This window comes from Myzus persicae, unplaced genomic scaffold (assembly GCF_001856785.1).
Source record: "Myzus persicae strain clone G006 unplaced genomic scaffold, MPER_G0061.0, whole genome shotgun sequence".
NCBI lineage: Eukaryota > Metazoa > Arthropoda > Insecta > Hemiptera > Aphididae > Myzus > Myzus persicae.
The window spans coordinates 392,119-411,969 of NW_019103697.1; the positions used below are offsets into that span (position 1 = coordinate 392,119).

At 25.9% G+C, this 19,851-nt stretch overlaps 1 protein-coding gene across 2 annotated transcripts in view; it reads right to left on the reverse strand.

Moving 5' to 3' along the window:
- The window catches only part of LOC111035077 (echinoderm microtubule-associated protein-like CG42247), a 29,755-nt gene extending 13,729 nt beyond the window's left edge, over positions 1-16,026 (reverse strand). The window contains exons 1-5 of one of the 2 annotated variants that reach the window (XM_022316583.1): positions 15,752-16,026; positions 13,677-13,749; positions 13,361-13,590; positions 12,083-12,286; positions 10,157-10,384 (exon numbers count right to left, since the gene is read on the reverse strand). In XM_022316583.1, the coding sequence (XP_022172275.1) occupies positions 10,157-10,384; positions 12,083-12,286; positions 13,361-13,555 (627 nt within the window). In that variant the 5' untranslated portion in view covers positions 13,556-13,590; positions 13,677-13,749; positions 15,752-16,026. Of the gene's footprint in view, positions 1-10,156; positions 10,385-12,082; positions 12,287-13,360; positions 13,591-13,662; positions 13,750-15,751 lie in introns of both variants that reach the window. The other variant, XM_022316584.1, reaches the window with a different exon arrangement.
- Between the last annotated feature and the right edge of the window lie 3,825 nt (positions 16,027-19,851).

Genomic DNA, 19,851 nt, shown 5'->3' on the forward strand with positions numbered 1-19,851 from the left:
TGACATTATATCGTTAAGACGTGTTCGTTATTTTATGTTATACATGCTTTTTTCCTAACAAACTAAAATCACGTGGAGTCCTTGACCCCTCTTGGTCTTATGTGAAAATATATATGAACAACTCAAGATCTCTTATAAAAATGTAAAAATTAATCTGAAGGTCATAGTAAAATGACCACTGACACGAACGAAACCAAAATCATAACATACCCGCAATATAATATTTTGAAACCGTATAGGTATATAAACCTTTATACCTCCTACTTAACATAACACGAACAAAGGGTAATTAACTTAAATTATAATACCTAAGGTACCTATCGTTATACTTTTGGGTCACCACTTTTATTACTCAATAGATAACTTTTTCTTTGCGCCATTCGTATTTTATGGAAATTTTAATAAAGGAATGAAAAACGTATTATAAACAGACACAAAATTAAACAGATTGCGATATTGATAAAAAATACGTTCAAAAGTAATAGGTGTATGTTCAGAACATTTTTAGATTAGCTCTAAACATTTATGTTAACACTTAATAATAATATTTCAGATCAATTATTAATATGAGTGTATGTATGATTAGTACTATTACGTAAAATATGATAAACTATTTTGCTGAAATATTTAATAGTACCGAAATTCATCATAATTTATTAATTGTTCACACATTAATAGATTCAATAAATAGTTCAAATAAATTATTGAAAGTTTTAACGAATTTTTCCCGAATACAATTTTAACTTTAAATCATATTATTTCAATGAATTAAAAGTATACTTATAAATTAAGATTTTATTTTAACCTACAATAACGATTATAATTTAGATAAAAACAAATTAATTTGTGAATTGTAATAATTTATTTTCATTAAATATGAATTTAAAATGTTTGTATAATTCACACCGTAGTCCTTAGTACCAATACAACCAAATAAACATGGGAGCACAAATGATAAAGTCGCTCTGCTATTGGGGCGTTGAATGGCACACTCGTCGTTGAGTGAAGTAATAATAGATGAGTTGAATTTGAATTAAATTATAAATCATTGTAGGTATACGAAAAACAGTTCTGAGTAGAAACGGTGAGTCAGCCTATATTTCTAAGGATATTTTGTCATTTATTTATATTGCTATTAGAATTAATAAGGTCACACAATACTATTAATTATTACTAGCTGTGATTAAATGTTGGGTATACTTAAAAGTTTAAAACTAAGAACAATACTTTTAAATTTTAATTATAAATAATAATAAACGCAATGGCAAAAAGCTTGAAAAAATCCCTAAAAAATAATACTTTCTTAACTATAAAATAAGGGGCACAGCGGGAATTCCCTAACTAGGAAAAGAAGTCTTTTGACTTCCCAAAATAACAACTATAGATGCAAATATACAATTCGGTACCAAAAACTAGTAGCTACGCTCTAAATTGACCACTAAAATATTTTTTCTGCTTCAAAAGGCTTTGCCATTTGTATATGGAATGTATCGACAGATGAAAAAAAAACGCATTACCCGAAAACCGGTACATTCATTGCTACTCTCAGAACCTTAAAGATTAAACAAATTATGACAATATTGAAAATGGTATGGAATACACCACTCTCAATCAACTTTTGTAATAAAATATTGACTATTTTTATTCGAGCTACCAAACTCAGAAATCTTTTCAAAATACAATAATTTATCATTAAATGTATCGCTGTGTACTAACATAAAGTCACCAGAAACACCCTTTCCATCTATGCATTATTTGTATAAAACAACAAAACATTTTGTGGTACAAAAAAATAATAATACCTACTAGTTATTCTTTAAATCCCCATTTTAACAGTTCCTATTTATAATATCATTATATCATAGTTGTTTAAAATCTTTATTTGACATTAATTCATTTAATAAAAAAATTATATTTACTACTTTAAATAAAAATTATTACATTAAATTGTATTTTATAAACCATAAATAATGTTTTTATAAAATGTATGGAAGTTCTATGAATAATTTTAAACGAACACAGCTTTAATAAATATTCATTTAGTTCAATGTGACAAGGTTTAACAGTTAGCGTGCAGACTGTGTATAGTACTATAGTAGTAATGTAGTACTTGGGAGTTGGAACCACTCAAATCAACACTCATAATTATATATTTGTGGTACATTAATTTATGGCACTTTTATTTTGAAAACTTCAGTTTACAAGGTTACGACCTTTTATATTATTTCGTTAATTATTTTTTGTTATAAATTTGTAATAATAATTTATAGACTGTGAAATGCACAATCTTACATAAAAAAAAAAATGATTTTCCTAATTTATACTTTACAAACTACTTCGGTACATTATTCAATTGATTTATCCGAAACGGGATAAAAATCCATATGAGTCTATATTATTAAGTTAGGTGTTGATAATATCTGTATTTATTCTAGTGACTTTTAATAATTCCAATATTCAATAACCATTTGTTATTTGAATGTTTAGTTGGTATATAATATATAAATATAATATACATTAACATTTATTTGAAATATGCAATCTATAATTTATTAATTAAAGACAGGTGGAAAGGAATTACTCGACGGTTATATTTTTTTTAAGTGTTTTCTTTTTAGTTTTTATACACTAATAGTTCTTTACGCCAGTTTCTCATTAGTATCCTCCTCAGACTGTTTGGAATATTGTTGGAGTCAAGAACAAGAATCACTGTACTTGAATGACTTGAAAGGTGGGTATGTAAACGAGCGTGTAGGTTGATATTGCTACTTATAATATTGTTTGAAATTTTCTATTAGAGTGGAGTGCATGGTTTGAAACTTTGAGTCTTGAGACATCAAACTGTTCATTTTTAATAATACGAGTACGTACCTAATGATATTAATTCGGAGGTTTGTATTTTATTTGTATATTGTATTAGAATCCATTATTATACAGCATCCAACTATGAATAATTGGATGCCGTCATACCATATTGGTTTTAGAAATGTTTTGTGTAGCAAGAGTTTATTTTTAGAGTACGTTTGAAGTGCTTTCCTCAAAGCAGGTAGATTTACAGCTGAAGTTCTAACAGGATAATTTTATGTTTAATATGTTTTGCTCAGGCTAGACGTTTAACTAATATCAAGCCTAAATATAGGACAATATAAAAAAAGAAAGGTCGATGGAATAACTTAATTTTTCAAAAGAAATGAGGGAACTTTGGGTACCTAGGAAACCTTGTTTAAAGGTTAAAAGTAATATGAGATGACTTTTCATCGTTTATTTTAATTTTTCCTTTAAAATACCACGATTTATATTACAAATATTATTATTATTTAAATAATTGTGTTGGTGTTGACTAATAGTCGATGGGAGGACATTTGAGGCCTGTCCAGGAATACATTCAGGACAGGCTCCGTTATAAGAACAATTGTACAATCAATTATACATATTTTTTTTAGGGAAATTTAATAAATTAATTTTAAAATGTACAGTTAATCTGAAATCATGATATTAAGGGGATTCGATACCGTCATTTTCTGTTTTTGTCTAACACACGCGTGACATAGTAATTTAGACGTGTTTTTTGCCAAACATACTAATTGATCTAATGAAGTGATAATAAATCTGAAAACAGATTTGAATTTGTCGTTAAGTCTACTTAAAATCGACTTTCCCACATTTTTGATATTATCCCCCAAATTCCGAAAAATGTCATATTAAAAAAGAACATTTAAAAATTTTTGTATTTCAATTTTCGGAGAAGTTAAAATCAAAAAATCATAAATGTGAGAAAGTCGATTTCAAGTAGACTTGACAACAAATTCAAATCTGTTCTTAGAAGTCTTATCACCTCATTAGATCAATTGGTATATTTGGCAAAAAACACGTCTAAATTACTATGTCACGCGTGTGTTAGACAAAAACAGAAAATGACGGTATCGAATCCCCTTAACTAATAATCAATATTTATGTCATACATTTTTAATTTTTATAATTTAATATGGTTGTTGACGGTTCGCGAATACATTTTTTTTTTAGAAGTGCTTGAGGATCGCCAATTACTTTTAAGTTTATTAATTTTATTTGTAGATACGTTATTGCACATGTCTCAAAATATTATCGATACACGACCATACGATTACCTATACACTACGCCAATGTATTCACATTCAGATTTAAATATTCTGTGTGTAAATAAAAAAAATAAAAATAAAATGTCTTTTTTTTAATTTAAAAATGCATATTTTGGGTATATAATAAGGGTTCAAAATCAGTGTAGGCCCTTGACACGCCACTGGAGAACATCGAGAATATTAAAAATGATTTTATTACCTTCAAATACGACTACTGAGGTGTGAGTATCACTTGTTTAGTCAGCTGTGTGTATAATGTATGGGACGGAAGAGACAGAATTTTAAAAGTACAATATACTTAGTAGTTAGTACATAATATGAATCATAAATTACATAACCCACTTTTCTATCATTTAAACAGAAAATGGCTCTATGGTTGTAAATATTTGTTTTATTAATATAGCCTTCATCAACTATGTATATTATATTATTATGAGTTACGTGGTAGAAACATGAATGTTAATATGTTTTTTTCTAAACTAACTTTATAGTGATCTAATGTTTTTTTAACATTGTAGCCTTCTGTTATTTTAATAAAAAGAGTATAGGCGCATAGTATTAATGATAACTGAATAAGTGAACGTTGAACATTGATAATTTCATATTTAAATAGGTGGGTAAATTAGTACCACTCTGCTGTACAGTAGGTGATGAATAGTTCACTGTGATGGATGTGTTAAATTCGGTTTAAATGTCAAATCATTTCATAAGAAAAACATCAACTGTCTATCAGCCGAAACTAATAACTATATTTTATGATATAATTGCTATAAAAGTAATTTAGTTCACTATTACAGTACATTAGTAAGTTAAAATAACTAATTTTAAGTTTCTTAGCAATTATGAAGTTACTTTTTCTTAAATAATGAGTGTATTACTTTAAATTTATCATTTCATATATTTCTAGACGACATTATAACAATTTAATAATCAGAAAGCGGATAAGTGGATGTCGCTCTGCTGTACATTAGGTGTCTAGAAGGTTGCTGTAATGGATGGTATTAAATTTTAATTCAGTGATTTGATATCATTGCATACGAAAAACGATTGTCGGCGGAGACGGTCTGTCAGTCTAGGATATATTATAAAGTTATTGATTATCATTAATACAGTAGCCGGTTGATTGAATTAATATTATGAATAATATTATTCTTAAATTATCAGTGATGCTAAAAAAAAAATAAGTATACTTATGTAAGATTGAGCTATTTTGGAACCAAATTACAACAAAATGACAAACTTTATTCTTTATGTTAATATATAATTTTGTCCAATTTGAACTTAAAATGTCTGTAAAATATAACTGCATTTATATATTTTTTAGATCTTTTAATTACGAAAAATACTACTTAAGAGGAAACTTAATTTAAATTTTCTATCCTTAGCTATAGTTGAAAATTTTATAAATTTTTAATTACAAAAACATTTTCAATTTACAATTTGATAAATATTGTAACGATTTAAATTAAAATGTTTATAAAAATAATCGAGCCTATAAATTGTTGATATTTTTCAACTACTACTGCAACAATATACTTGTATATTATTATTATCTTGTATTCAATTTTCATACATTTTGTCTCGACTATTAAAATTGTATCGACATTTAAAAAAAAAAATTTTAAAATATTAAAATTTAAAATGTCTGTCAATAGCTTAAAATAAGTCAAATTATTTTGAAAACTTAATCAAGTATAGGAATTGATAAAATGAGTATATGGTGTAAATTTAAGTTTCAAAATAAGAAAATAGCTTCATGAGAAATCGAGTGAATATCCAATGTTGTAAAAATTTCAACGTCAAACGATCATAAAAATTTAATTGAGCTTTCCAGTAGAAATTTTTTGTTAATCAAGGTAGACTGGCTTATAAGAAATCTCGTATCAAATTTTTAAACCTTAGATATAAAAAGAAAATGTTTATGAATTTCTTACTCATAAAAAAAAATGATGATTTTAGTGATTTTTACGAATTTTGACAAAATTCTAAGTTCAAACCATCATAAAAAATTATTGTGGATTCATCCCCAGCTTTTTTTTTTAAATTTCCACTAAAAACAACTTACAATGAACCTTGTATTCCATTAACAAGTTGTTTGACGGAGCGAAAAAATTTTTATCGACATTTGTCTAAAAAGAACAAGTAATAATCGAAAATTGCATATGCCTATAAATAGTTCGACACGTATCAAAATATTTTGAAAATTGTATGGTGTATAGAAACATTTAAAACATTTACAAATAATACTAATAAAACATAAACACAAACATTCAATGAAAATTTCATGTATCTACTGACATTTTTTTTAGATTAACACTAAAAACCTAAATCGATCTATTCGAAAACCGTTTTTCCTTAATTTTTTGTTTATTTTTCCTGGCGCTTTTGAAAATCAGATATTTTAAATTTTGACCTCCCAAATACACCAATAACCAGAAAAGTTTCTGTTGAAGAAATCGAAGCACTTTACTGCCCCAAACCGTGATGACATACGCGAAAAAAAAAATATATAAAAACACACATCATTGTAAAATCAATACATTCATCACTCCTCTTAGAATCTAAAATTGAGTTAATGCGTTACACGGCTGACGGTATTAGACATTTTAATACACTTTTTATGTACCTACTTGTGAACAGTAAGATTTTTTAAACATTATTTCTATTATTAGTTTATTTTATTATAAAAAATATTATGTTATTTTGAATTTTAAAAACTATTTTTGCTTCTGCGATTAATCATATTTTACATTAATATATTATATTTTCATATGAATTAACACTTCAATTTGTCAATTTCTTCAGTAAGATAGTTTAACCCATACACGTCAACACGTCTAGTATGAAACAAAACGTATGTGGAGTTTTTTAAACAAGCTTGTACTATGTTTTGTGCTTTGAACACATATTGGATATAACTCATGCGATCTAGCGTTTTGTTTCGTAACTATGCAAAAATATGTATATCGAAGCAAAATTCACCTCACTTACGGACCTACCAAATGTATTATACAATATTAGAAGAGCCTACACGTTTGCAGTAACTTAGTGTTATGTGAATGAAATAGGAAATACATAGCAGGTAACTATAATAATAATAATTATACATATAACATTCTACTTAAAAATTGAGTATGTCCCAAAAGTATAAGACTTATAGAAAAAATTCTTCAAAATACAAAAAAATTTTAACAATAAATGATTCAAAAATATTTTATTTAAAATTATTAGTAGTGAGAATCGGACAATTGCAAAATATATGACATGGGCTAAACAAATATCTCGAAACTAAACTTCTTGAGATGCTACGACTGGTTTACACAAGTACCTAAAAATTATAGATTTCTGGAGAAATACATTTGAAATAATTGTAGGTAAGTAGCAGATACCTACCTATGATAATGTAACATAAGTTATAACTCGTATAGTCATAAAGAAAGTTATTTCTTAACAAAAGGCTAAATATAAAATCAAAAAAAAAATTGATTCTTCTTGCTCATATATTAACAAGGTGATTTAAGTAATCTAAGTAATAAAAAAACAAAAATGTTATAAAAAAATGATATTTTTTCCTTTTTGTATAATATCATACATATTTAATTTCATACTGCTAAGCAGAATATTATATTGAGTATTTTTATATTTAAAAATCAAATTTCGGACGAGACAACGAGTAGTTATTATTTAAAATTTTGATGAGCAGAGTAGTGGAATTCACATTTGACAAGATACCCCTGCGTCATTCCTCGCCACTAATCAAAACATTGTAGTTTTAATACCTACATTTAACTCATAAGCTACAAGTCCGAAATCTGATTTTTTAAAATTTAAATACTCCGAATAGTATTCTGCTTCGGAATATCAAACTAAAAATGTATATTTTAATAAAAAAAAAGTAGAACAATAAAACAATAAAACAATGGAACACAGAATATAGTAAAAAACATAACTTTTTAGACATTTTTTGTTTTTTACAGTTATGTAAAAAAAATATTTTCAAAAAGTTTAATAATTTTTTTTAAATAATGGGTAGCTTATGATAAAAAGATCACCTATAGTAACATATATTATGTATAATAATATATTGGTTTATTGGAGCGGTTAATGTATTTGTTTTACAATAATGTGGTTTTTTATTTTGTCAGTCGTCAGCTTTTGGGGGAGCAGTTTAAATGTATCAATCTTCAACTTTGTGAGTGGCTTTTGGTAGCGAATTGAATTAAATTAGCATTTTTAAGCAAAACATGTTCGGTTACTTTCCAAAATTATTTATAACACAAAATGTAGTAAAACCAGTCCATGAAAAAAATGTATACTTTTTGTACAATTTTATTTTCTATAACTAAAAAATATATAACCTTAAATACTTGATACTTTCACAAAATATTTTTATATTTTCTACAGTATAACATGTTATAATTTTCAAAATATAATTTTGCTTTTATTGACATTTGAAATTGTCTACGTTTTTAGATTATTTTCTATTTATACCTATTTGAAAAAATATTGTCTGTAAGTTAAACAACATGATAATTGAATACAGAGTTCGTCATAAACTGATCTTGCCAGATTTTAAGTTCAAATTTTATCAAAATGGAATATTTAACTAAAAAGTAAAGTTTTTTTCTTCCAACGTTTCAATCAAAGTTATTATAATGTTCAATATTCTCACTCGACAAATATTAATTGCAGGGAGTTGAGGAGACCTCTTGACATTAAGAAATATTTTAAATATTACACACAATACAATTTTCAAAATATTTAGACTAAATTTTAGCTATTAATTAAATATTATATCATGAACTTCTCGCACTGTTTTTGAGTATCTACAGGATATTGATGTAGGTATAATTACAAAAAAAATGTATGTACAATAGAATACATTCAGTAACATTCTATAATAATTAATAAAACAATATATGCGATATTTTTGACAAAAATCAGTTGTTCGACATTCAATACTATTAATAGAAAAATAAATTACTTACTCATAATAATATAAATACATTTTTAAGCCAGAAGATCAGCATTGACTTAAAAATTAAACCTTTTTTGTTAGATAATACTTTTCAACTTTTTTCACACGTCTAAATTAAGTAACATGCAATGTTACGAATTTAACAAAAAATTATAATTCCTAATCTAGAAATCATTGAGTTTTTTTGTGAACTATCATGTTTATTATTTCTGCTTCGTAGAAGGAATACAATTCGATGATCAAAATGTGTTTTACATTATAACTAGTTTCCAGGACACATACAAGATACAAACAATCATTTTACATATTTTAAGATTTAAGCAATATTATGCTTATTAAGCACAGTTATTAAAATATTCCCATGAATATATTTATTATTTCAATAGTTTTTTCTTTTTAAATCTTACAACCATAATTTATTAGTTTTCAGATATTTTTTTTTGTCAATAATATATAATATTATTATTTATAGGACGATCAAATATAGATAATTCAAAAACCTCGAATTTTTTTCTTACCCCTTGAGGTGTTTTTAAGTTGTCTATGAGGTATATATGACTTGAAAAATACATAAGTCTGATTTATTTTTATTCGCCTTGAAACTCGATACTGTACATAAAGTCAAATACTCAAACCAATCATAATTTATAGCTTACATTATTGGAATTATTTTATCAGGGGCTTACTTCTTAAAGCTTAAAGTTAGGATTTCTATAATTTTAATCATATATATTTTCATGTCTTGACGATATGATATACTGATATAATGGCTCTCCGATTTTAACTTTGCTGAAAAAATTTAACTTTATTTGTGAATGTATTTCAATAATCAGTTGCATATTATAACGATTTATAATAAATCCTATTTAATCACTTTATAAACTTAATTATAAAGTATTGGACGAAATAGGTGTCATGTGTCTTGCCGTAGAATAAACGTTTACAATAGAATATTTTATTGAGATATAAAATTAAAAGGATTTAAATGTAATTGAAAAAAACACAATTTGCTTTGAAATTGTAATTTTGTCTTCCAATTAAAATTGTGTTACATAAATACCTTGAAACTTTTATAAGAGGAAACCACGTATGACTGATCATCTTCTAATTGATCTAAACTGACAACCCTGCCGCCATCCATAGAAAACAAATATCGTGCTCCACGAGGTAAATCCATTCGTGATGATAATTTGTCCAATAATGCTTCTAAATTTCCAATATCTCTCCCAGGTCTGAACCGTAGTTCTAATCCCGGAAAGTATAAATCACCATTTTTAAAAAATGTTACCTAAAAATATAACAAGTATATAGTTAAGCTTATGTTATATTATTTAAGTTATGAATTCACTAAATAATTGATTATTTCAACAATATCCAGTAATTTAATAAATAATATTTGACTAATACTTGGTTTTTCTATTATAGATTCGTCGAATGTTTGTTTAAAAATCAAAAGATGAAAAGAATAATGAAATGTAACAATGCTTATAATTGTATTCAAAACTACATTCAGAACGACTGTCAAGTAACAATAATCCATGTATGGATTAATTAATTCTCAGAAAGATTTACATATGTATATGTATCACTGGGTGATTCATTTAACTTAGAACAATCATTATTCAAAAACTATTTATGTTTTTGAAAATAGTTTTTTTACAGTTTCAAATAGTTATATGACAACGCTTTTATGAAAAAATTATATTTTTAAATATTTTTTTGTCCTCTTTTATTTTAAAGTTTTTTCTTTTTTGAATTACAACATATACTTTTTTTATTTATCGTAATAAATTTGGCTGAACTAATTAGTTCTAATTTACATTATAATTTAAATATATTTTACATTATAGTTAGTGCAACATAAACTTTTAATTTCAACTTAGTATTTCGATACAATATAAGAATTTAATTTAGGACGAGTAGTTATAAGTATTAATAGTATTTAATATTTTGATATGAGCGGAGTAATGTACCAACATTTTGTAGGATAATCGGGTGCCTCTCCATTCTGCTTATCCTAACTTTAAATACTTAAGCTACTCGTCCTAAATTAGATTAATATGCATCAAAATTCATAGAAAAATTTTCTGCTTTGGAATATATGATAATAAAATTGTATGTTGTCATTTCAAAAAGTAAAAACTTAAAATATATATAAGAAATGTTTTTAATAACTAGAAACCATAAAAATTTTTTGTCAAAAACACATACTTTTTGAAATAATGAGAGTAATAAAATAATCACCCGGTATATAAGTTGTAGGAAAATACATAGCGACTATTAAGACGATATAAAATACAATCTATAAATCAAAGAGAAATTTTTACAAATTATAAACAATATAATTTACATAATAACTAATAGTTATATAAGAATAAAATACATTTTTCTATCATAATTTTGATTTCACACTTCAAAAATATTACAAGTCAAAATTATTGTGGCAATAGATTATTATTAACGATTGGTATATATATTATATATTAAATAATATTTACTGACTAAAAATAATAACCTATAAGTATAAATATTCAGTATGTTTTAGTAATAAAAACAGGACTGTTTAGAGACAAATATTTAAATTCAAAGTGTAGTAGCTAATAACAATTGTTCAACCAAGTATTAATCAAACATTATATTATGTTCAATGGTTATTGAATAGGAACATAATACGTGTATATAGTATAATATATACTATATAAATTATACAGTGTATACTATAATAAGTATAATATAGAAAAATATAAATAACAATTTAAGTACTAAATATAAATTTAAATTAATTTGGTTATCATTTTGAATAATATTAGAGCCTAGAGGTAATAATATAATAGGTTGTATTACATATTTTTTAGTCAAATAGGGTTATACATAATTTAGGAGGAATCTGCAGTATTATAATATTGCGGTAAACATATTAAAATATTATGAATATTTTTGTCTACTTTTTTCTCCTAATGTTTTACTACTTAATTAGTTTCCTCACTTTTCTCGCTTTCCAATACGATAGATGATTATATTTGTCTTTAGCTACTCTAGAAGCAGCTAATCCGGGGACTGGAGCAGGCATAACTGATGATGTCTCGCTGCCGTTATCATTACCAGGACTAGCCGCTCTGCTGTTGGGTACACTCTGCCAATATCCAGCTGGTCCGATATTATGTCCCATTTGTTGTGTGTGACGTGAAACCTAAAATTTTAATTGATAGGTTTAATGTACTTTAATATTTAATCAAACATTTTAAATCTATTTAGCAACAATTTATACAGGTACTAATTTTAAATTTCTGTGTTAATATTTTGTTGTTATTTCATTTTCATTTTACGCCAGGTTCACATTTTATTTAGGTACTTGTAATAATTCTCTATTTAATTAATAAATTAAAAGTAAATAAGTCAATATCATCAAAAAGATGGCACTCTAGCTCTTAAATCTTAAAAATTACTAATTTGACATGTACAACTTAAACGATCGAAATATTCAAATATAGGTTCTCATTCAGGATTTTTTATTTTACAATTCTGATTCCAATAAAAACATATTCATATTATCATGGTTAATAATTTTAAACCAAACTAAACTTTAATGTGATGTGTTATTTTATACAAAAAGAATATAATAAATATTTGGCAAATGTATACAATAAAAGTATCGCCGCATAGATAGTAGTTAGTATTATACTATTACTTATACCTACTTTTAGCATCGTTTAGTATAGAATTATTGTACTTTTGGACTTAATATTAGTTTATTTATTTTTTTTAGCAAACATTTTTTGGAACTATTTACATCTTAAACTTATTTTATAGGCATTAAACCTTCAAATTGTACAGCCAAAATAAAATTCGTGGAACAACACGTTTTTAAGTACATTTTAATTATGTCATTAAATTTGTATTTGTTTTATACAATTTAAAATTAAATATAATATGAGCTTTGTAGAACTTAAAATGATTTAAAAATAGGGATAATTTTAATATTTATATGGTAAAGGGATCTAGGTAAAGGGATCTAAGGATCTATATGGTAAAATGATCTTTACAAATATAAAATTGATTTGATTTAACATGTGTATTGTGTAACCGTATTAAATCAATCCACCTTACACACTTTATATTTTTTTGTCGTCAAACTCACTTAAATGCTTATAATTATTTGTAATTAATTTGTAACATGTTGTTATAATTCTAATGAGTATCTACTAAACATTTTATTTTGTTGGTATAATATCAAAAGTGATAATATAATGTTACGTAATCTTACTTCTTGATAATCTTCATCTTCACTTTCCGACTTGTTTTCGGACTGAGGGACGTTTAATCTTGCTGGAGCAACAATCTCTTTCACATTTGGTTCATGTTTTTCTTCGCTGCCGTCCGCGGACGCCATAACTTCTCGTTCTCCCATCGTACTGGACGGTCGAGATGATGGTTGAATAGTGACAGTTGGTGCCAACATTTTGAAAGTTCATCAAGTATGTTTCAGCTGTAGTTCTATCAAAGAAAAAAATATATTTAATAAAGCTAGATTTCAAGTAAAATGTCAACTGGTCAACACAAAAGTACCTATATATACGTACGTAATACTTTCGTGAAAATATATTTATCACAATAACCTAATGATAAAATCCTTGGCTTTCTCCATTAGCTATCCTGTAAAATAAATTATTACTGTGATTGTTTGGTTTCATAATTAATATAATAATATGCAAACAATACAATAATATTAAATATGTTGAGAATTAGATTAATATTGTTCCAGTCCAACTTTTTAGTAATTAACCTATATATATATATATATATATATATAATTTAATACAAAAATAAGTTGCATATTACAAATTGCAAATTTTTTTTTAAATAAAAATGTAGTTCAAACCCTAATTGTTGTTTTTTAATTATAGTTATGAAACACTTTGCATATAAATTTAAATATTTTTGAAAATTATATTTTCATTAGTCATTATACATTTATAACAAAATAATATGGGTAGTTTGTACTATCTACATTTAATTTATACTAATTTAGAATTACATAGGTGATCATTATTCACACTCTTCTTATAGTATAAATAGTATAATAAATAAGACTTCACAAATCACTACATAACAAAATAACCACGAAAAATTAATTTCTTAAATATATTTTTCAAATATATAGTTTTTCAAATGTATGTTAAGTAAATGGTAATCTAATGAGAAAAATACTTCTGAAGTAGATTCTTTAAGTTAAAATCAAAATTAAAGCCTTGAAACTTTGTAACTGCTTAATAGTAAAAAGGATGGATAAATTATTTATAAATGTATATACTATATAAGTATTTGAATAGAATTGACGCATATTTAAATTTGTTAGAATTTATCTTTAAGATTGAAATCTTCAAATAAGAGGATAATACGATGCCTCACTTTAAAAGTTAAAGTTGAATGTTGGATATTGAATATTGAGACTTGAAAATGTGTAACAAGAAAAAAATTGTTGTGTGTTATAACGAAATTTTCGATTGTCCTGTTGAATGGGATAATTAATACTATTATTTTTTTTTTATAAACTCGGTGTCTACATTGAAATTATGTGCTAATTTTACAAGATATGACTTGAACACTAGAAAATCAATGACGACAGTTCATTATTTGATAGTGAAAATTGGATTTTTATTTAATTTAGTATGTTATTTTAATCGAATAAAATTAAGCATACAGTATAAATATTATTACTTTAAACTATTCGATATCTATTATTTGTGTACAACAGATGGTTTTTTTGCATTTAAAAAATTATAAAAATTAATCTTAAAAGCAAACAAATATTAATCACATTAATCAAAATATTTCAACTCTTCAGTCTTCACTCATATTTATGGAAACGCCGAAACACGTTATCAATAAATGCAAAATATTTCTACTGAAATGATTTAGGTTTGTATAGTAAAATATTAATATTTGAGTAAGATATTATTTTATAAATATTCCTAAATTTAAATAAATTGGTAACTTGAATAGATTCACTAAATTATAAGCCACATGTCTACATTTGAATTATTCATAATAATCGATTCCCTTAATACTTTATAACAATGCACACATATTACAAAAATATAATATAATATATACCCCCTAGCAGATAAGATCAGATTTAGTTTTCCATCCCAATTAATTTCATATTTTGTGTGTATATAAATAGTAGGTAAATAAAGTCGGAGTGAACTATTTGACATCTAATATAGACTATTACATTCAAATTCACCCTTCGGCCTTCGTAAAATTTTAAACCAGAATTTTAACATTAAATATGACCTAAAAAAACACATTACGCCTATATAATATTTATTAAACAACGCAACCACCGCTTCTTTGTTTTTGTTTAATAGTTCATCTATTCAAAACACGCGAGTTTATAAACCCAATAATGTTTATACTATATTATTGTGTAGGTATATTAAACTAATTATGTATGTCTTATAATAGTTGTAAAGAATGATTTGAACAGACATTGTATGTGTTCGTTGGTATCGAAACTATAATATCGAATCTCTGTATAATATTAAAATATGTCTTTAAGTCATATAATTTACAATATAGTCGTTGAACGAATCATAATATAATGAACTCGTTTACCTACGCATTAACAGCGCTACACTTTGTCCATACTCACTTTCAAATCCAAATCGCGTTGTTCTTTCGACTGCAGGAAGAATAGAAGAGCCGGACGATCGTCACTTGTATGGGGCAAAAAATAACACGAATATATCCGGACGGAGGTCTACCAATTTTTAATGTTTATTTTTTTTTATTTCATGATATTTTACAACAGTAAAAACAACTTCTGATATATTGTAATTTCGGCCGCTGCCGTAAATCGTCGTACGCTTGGCTTGCACGGCGGTAAAACTACGGATGGAGTTTATGGAAGGCCGACAAGCACACCCCTCGCGCTGCTGGCGACTGTTGACCACCGGTCACGCAATTCTTGGCCAACCACGTTTGTGCCACATTTACCTTGAGCTCAATAGGTTTTGCATGGGCATTACAGCTGGAAGGGTAAGTTTTGCCAGCGGGAAATGTGCAAGACTCAATATCATCAACATGCACGCGTCATTAGCCTATCGTGGCGGGCTGTGATTCGAATCAACCAAAACGTTGCGCGATGAAAAATCGTCGCCCCGAAAACGTCTGGCCGACGGCGACGGTGTGATGACGTGGTGTTATGCAGTGGTGTATTGGAGCGTATACGGGAGTACACGGCGTATACTCATAACAATATTTACAAAGAAATGCGTATACTTGAAAAAAATATTTATTTTATAAGTACACGGTGGGTATACGGTGGGTATACGGTGGATGGAGGTAAATGGAAAAGCGTGTATTATTTTACTAATTGTTTTTGAAGATTTGAAATTGGTCTTTTAAATTCTATAGTGTAAAAATAAAAATAATATTTTCAACATATTTATGGATTTTATATTTAAAAAAATTGTTGTTGATACTGATAATGAAGTAAGAATAATGATAAATGTTATACTTATGTACACTATTTTTCGAGAGGAGCGAAAAAAAATTTTCTGGGATAGATATATAGAACAAGTGTCGAGCGTAGTGAGAAAAAAATGTTTAAGATACATTAAAAAAATATGACGTATACACAAGACATTTTTTACCAATACATCCCTGGTGTTATGAGTTATATTCCCGATGTACATTTCAATGCAGGCTCGTCATTTAAACGCGCAAAATATATTCAGACCAGAACCAGACAAAATAATATGTCTGGACATATTTTGGTGTTGACCTATTCCGTCTGTGGGCCACGGGTAGCTCGTCTCGTCGGACGTTCGGCTGTCTATAACATCGAGGGGTTGTTATCACTTAATATATTATGTTATATTTAAATTTTAAATACTACGATTTTCAAACTACACGATGTCGTATGAATGACATCGGAAAAATTAGTAAACAATTGTTATTTACAACACGATTTACTAAAAACATATTTTTTTTAAAACTGGTATTATTTTCGTTGTATTACTAATTATTTTCTAAATAATACACGCAATATACGTAATTAATAATGAAGGTATAAATTCCTATATTAAATATATGTCTAATCTTGTATCGGACTAATGGCTTATTAATTATGATTTTTTTTTTTTTTTAGTTATGACTGGAACAATTCATGGGGGGAGTTGTTTCAGAGGTATACACATTTCCAGTTTCTTTTCTTTTTTCTAGTTCACTTTGGAAAATTTACCCTGTACAAAAGGTATACATTGATGTATAGTGTACTTATATGTACCTATTACATATATAGATATTACATAAACATTTTAAAAATGTATACTCATTTATGTAAATCTCACACTATCATTTTATTCTACACATTTTTTTTCACGTAACTAATTTATATGCACAGTTTAATACCTAAAAATCGAATTTTTAACGAGCATTTCACATGCTATAGCCCTATTAAATGTTATTAAAAGGAGTAAATGTGGCAAATGATCTTATATCTTATTGTGTGCCAATTTATACAATTTTAACTTTTGAAGCCATCTTACCTTAATTATAGAATTTAAATTCAGTTCAGGTTACTAGTACTAATTAAACAACATTATAGAAAATCAACTAATTAAGTACCCACTTGGTTTGTCTACCAATGTCTAATAATGGATATATCGTGTCTACTATGACAAATTGTCTACTATGTAAGTACTGGATAATGTACAAAACAGTATTAAACTTAAAAATAAAATACCCCTAAATCACTTTTACAGTATGTCAATGTACTATATTAGGTGTAATGGATATAAGGTATACCTTACGTATAAATTATAATCTATTTAGCGAGATAACCCGACGGCAGTAAAGTAAATATAATTGCATTAGATATAGGCACTTTATTCATCCGAGACTAACATCAACCACTATTTAAGCTGCACAGTTTTTTTCCATTGCCCATTTATTATATTCCTATCATGGTTTATGAACTTCATGCGTTATACCGGAAACTAACACTGCAAAACGCTGTTTTAGCTTTTAAGGTATAATGAAGTACGTTACGGCTTTTTAAAATGATTTATACTAAAACAAAACTGTATGTGAGTCATAACTTAAAAATAAACAATTTTATTTAAAGCTGACCAGCTTCTAAGAAATTATTATTCTTGTAATTTTATATACCTAAATGTAATGTAAGTGGTTTGAGATCTCAATAATTATAGGGCATAATTAAGTACAGAAATACAAAAATATAATCACTCAAATAAATCGATATTTACTTCCTTCTATTTAACTATACAGAGATACAAAACAGTCTTATAGGCAATACTAGATGAATGATTATTGCTGATGTTAAGCATGGATTTTATTTGTTATTATATGCAATAATATACATTAATGCAGTTTACACTGTTAAAATTAGTTTTAATTAATAAATGACACCAATTAGCTATATGGATTTTTGTGCAACCATCAAATTATTGCTCATGATTATGTATCGTAGATATTCTTTTAATTTATACAAATTAACTGAAATATTTTGAGTTAAGTATTTTTTTTATTTGTGCTTAAAATCAAATACATAATATATATATATACCTATTCAAACTTGTGTTTTTGGTACTTTAATATACAAATTATACTGAAGCGTGAGAATTTCAGATATGGTTCGCTTATTGTCAAAAAAAAGACTGATGACTTGAATTTTGAAGAGCATCACATAAGGTTTAATCAAATAGGTAAAGGTTGAAATATTAAAAATTAATTTTTTTTGACATAAGAAAAATAGATTATTATATGATGGCCCATAATTATAATATATATTTTTGGTAAATGTGTATTGTACTTGTGTTAACCATTAATCTAAAGAATGATGACCAATGAGATATACTTCGTATTGTTTTTTTGTGCTTATATAAATATAGTATAATTATACTATCTTGTATTATAATCAAATATATATATATATAAACTATAATATGTGACACGCCTATTTACAGTATGATTCACCAAACACGTTTCCCTTAACCCTTACCCCTGTTTATAATTTAATAATGCATTTATTCATTTTCTGATTTTTGGAATTATACTATATATTCAAATACTTCAATTTTTATACCATTTAAAGGGAGTATTCTGTGAAATACAGTTATTTTATTAATGAAAACCCCCTTTTTTTGCTATAAATCTTTAAGCAAATGATTTTTATTATAAATATATTGATGCATATTGAATATAAATCCGAATTTTAAAGAGTCGTAGTTATTAATTTCTGAGTTTATTATGCAATATAAAGATAATGCAATGACAGTCTATAATATTAGATTTATAAGATACGTGGAGTCTATAATAATTTAAATATATCAGAATTAGTATGAATATTTTTAAGTTTCATAATTTGTAAAAGCTGTCTGAGCATAATAATATAATAAGTATAGATTAATATTTCATTAATTTATATTTGATGTAAAACCATTAAAAGACTATTATTCTTATCGGTTTGTTACGTCATTAAATTTAATATATAACTCAAGTACTAATCTTTATTAATTTGATTTATAAATACATTTACATTTTAAAAAAAAAACTATCATCTGCTTAATAATTTATAATATGAAAGAGTGGTTTAAATTTGAAAAAGTTAGGACAAAAACATATGTCAGAAGACATTTCTTAAAAATGTTTTATACCATCTCTAAGTTGGTATTTATAATATGTTATTTTAATATATTTAATGTATCGGAATTTGAATAAAATAAT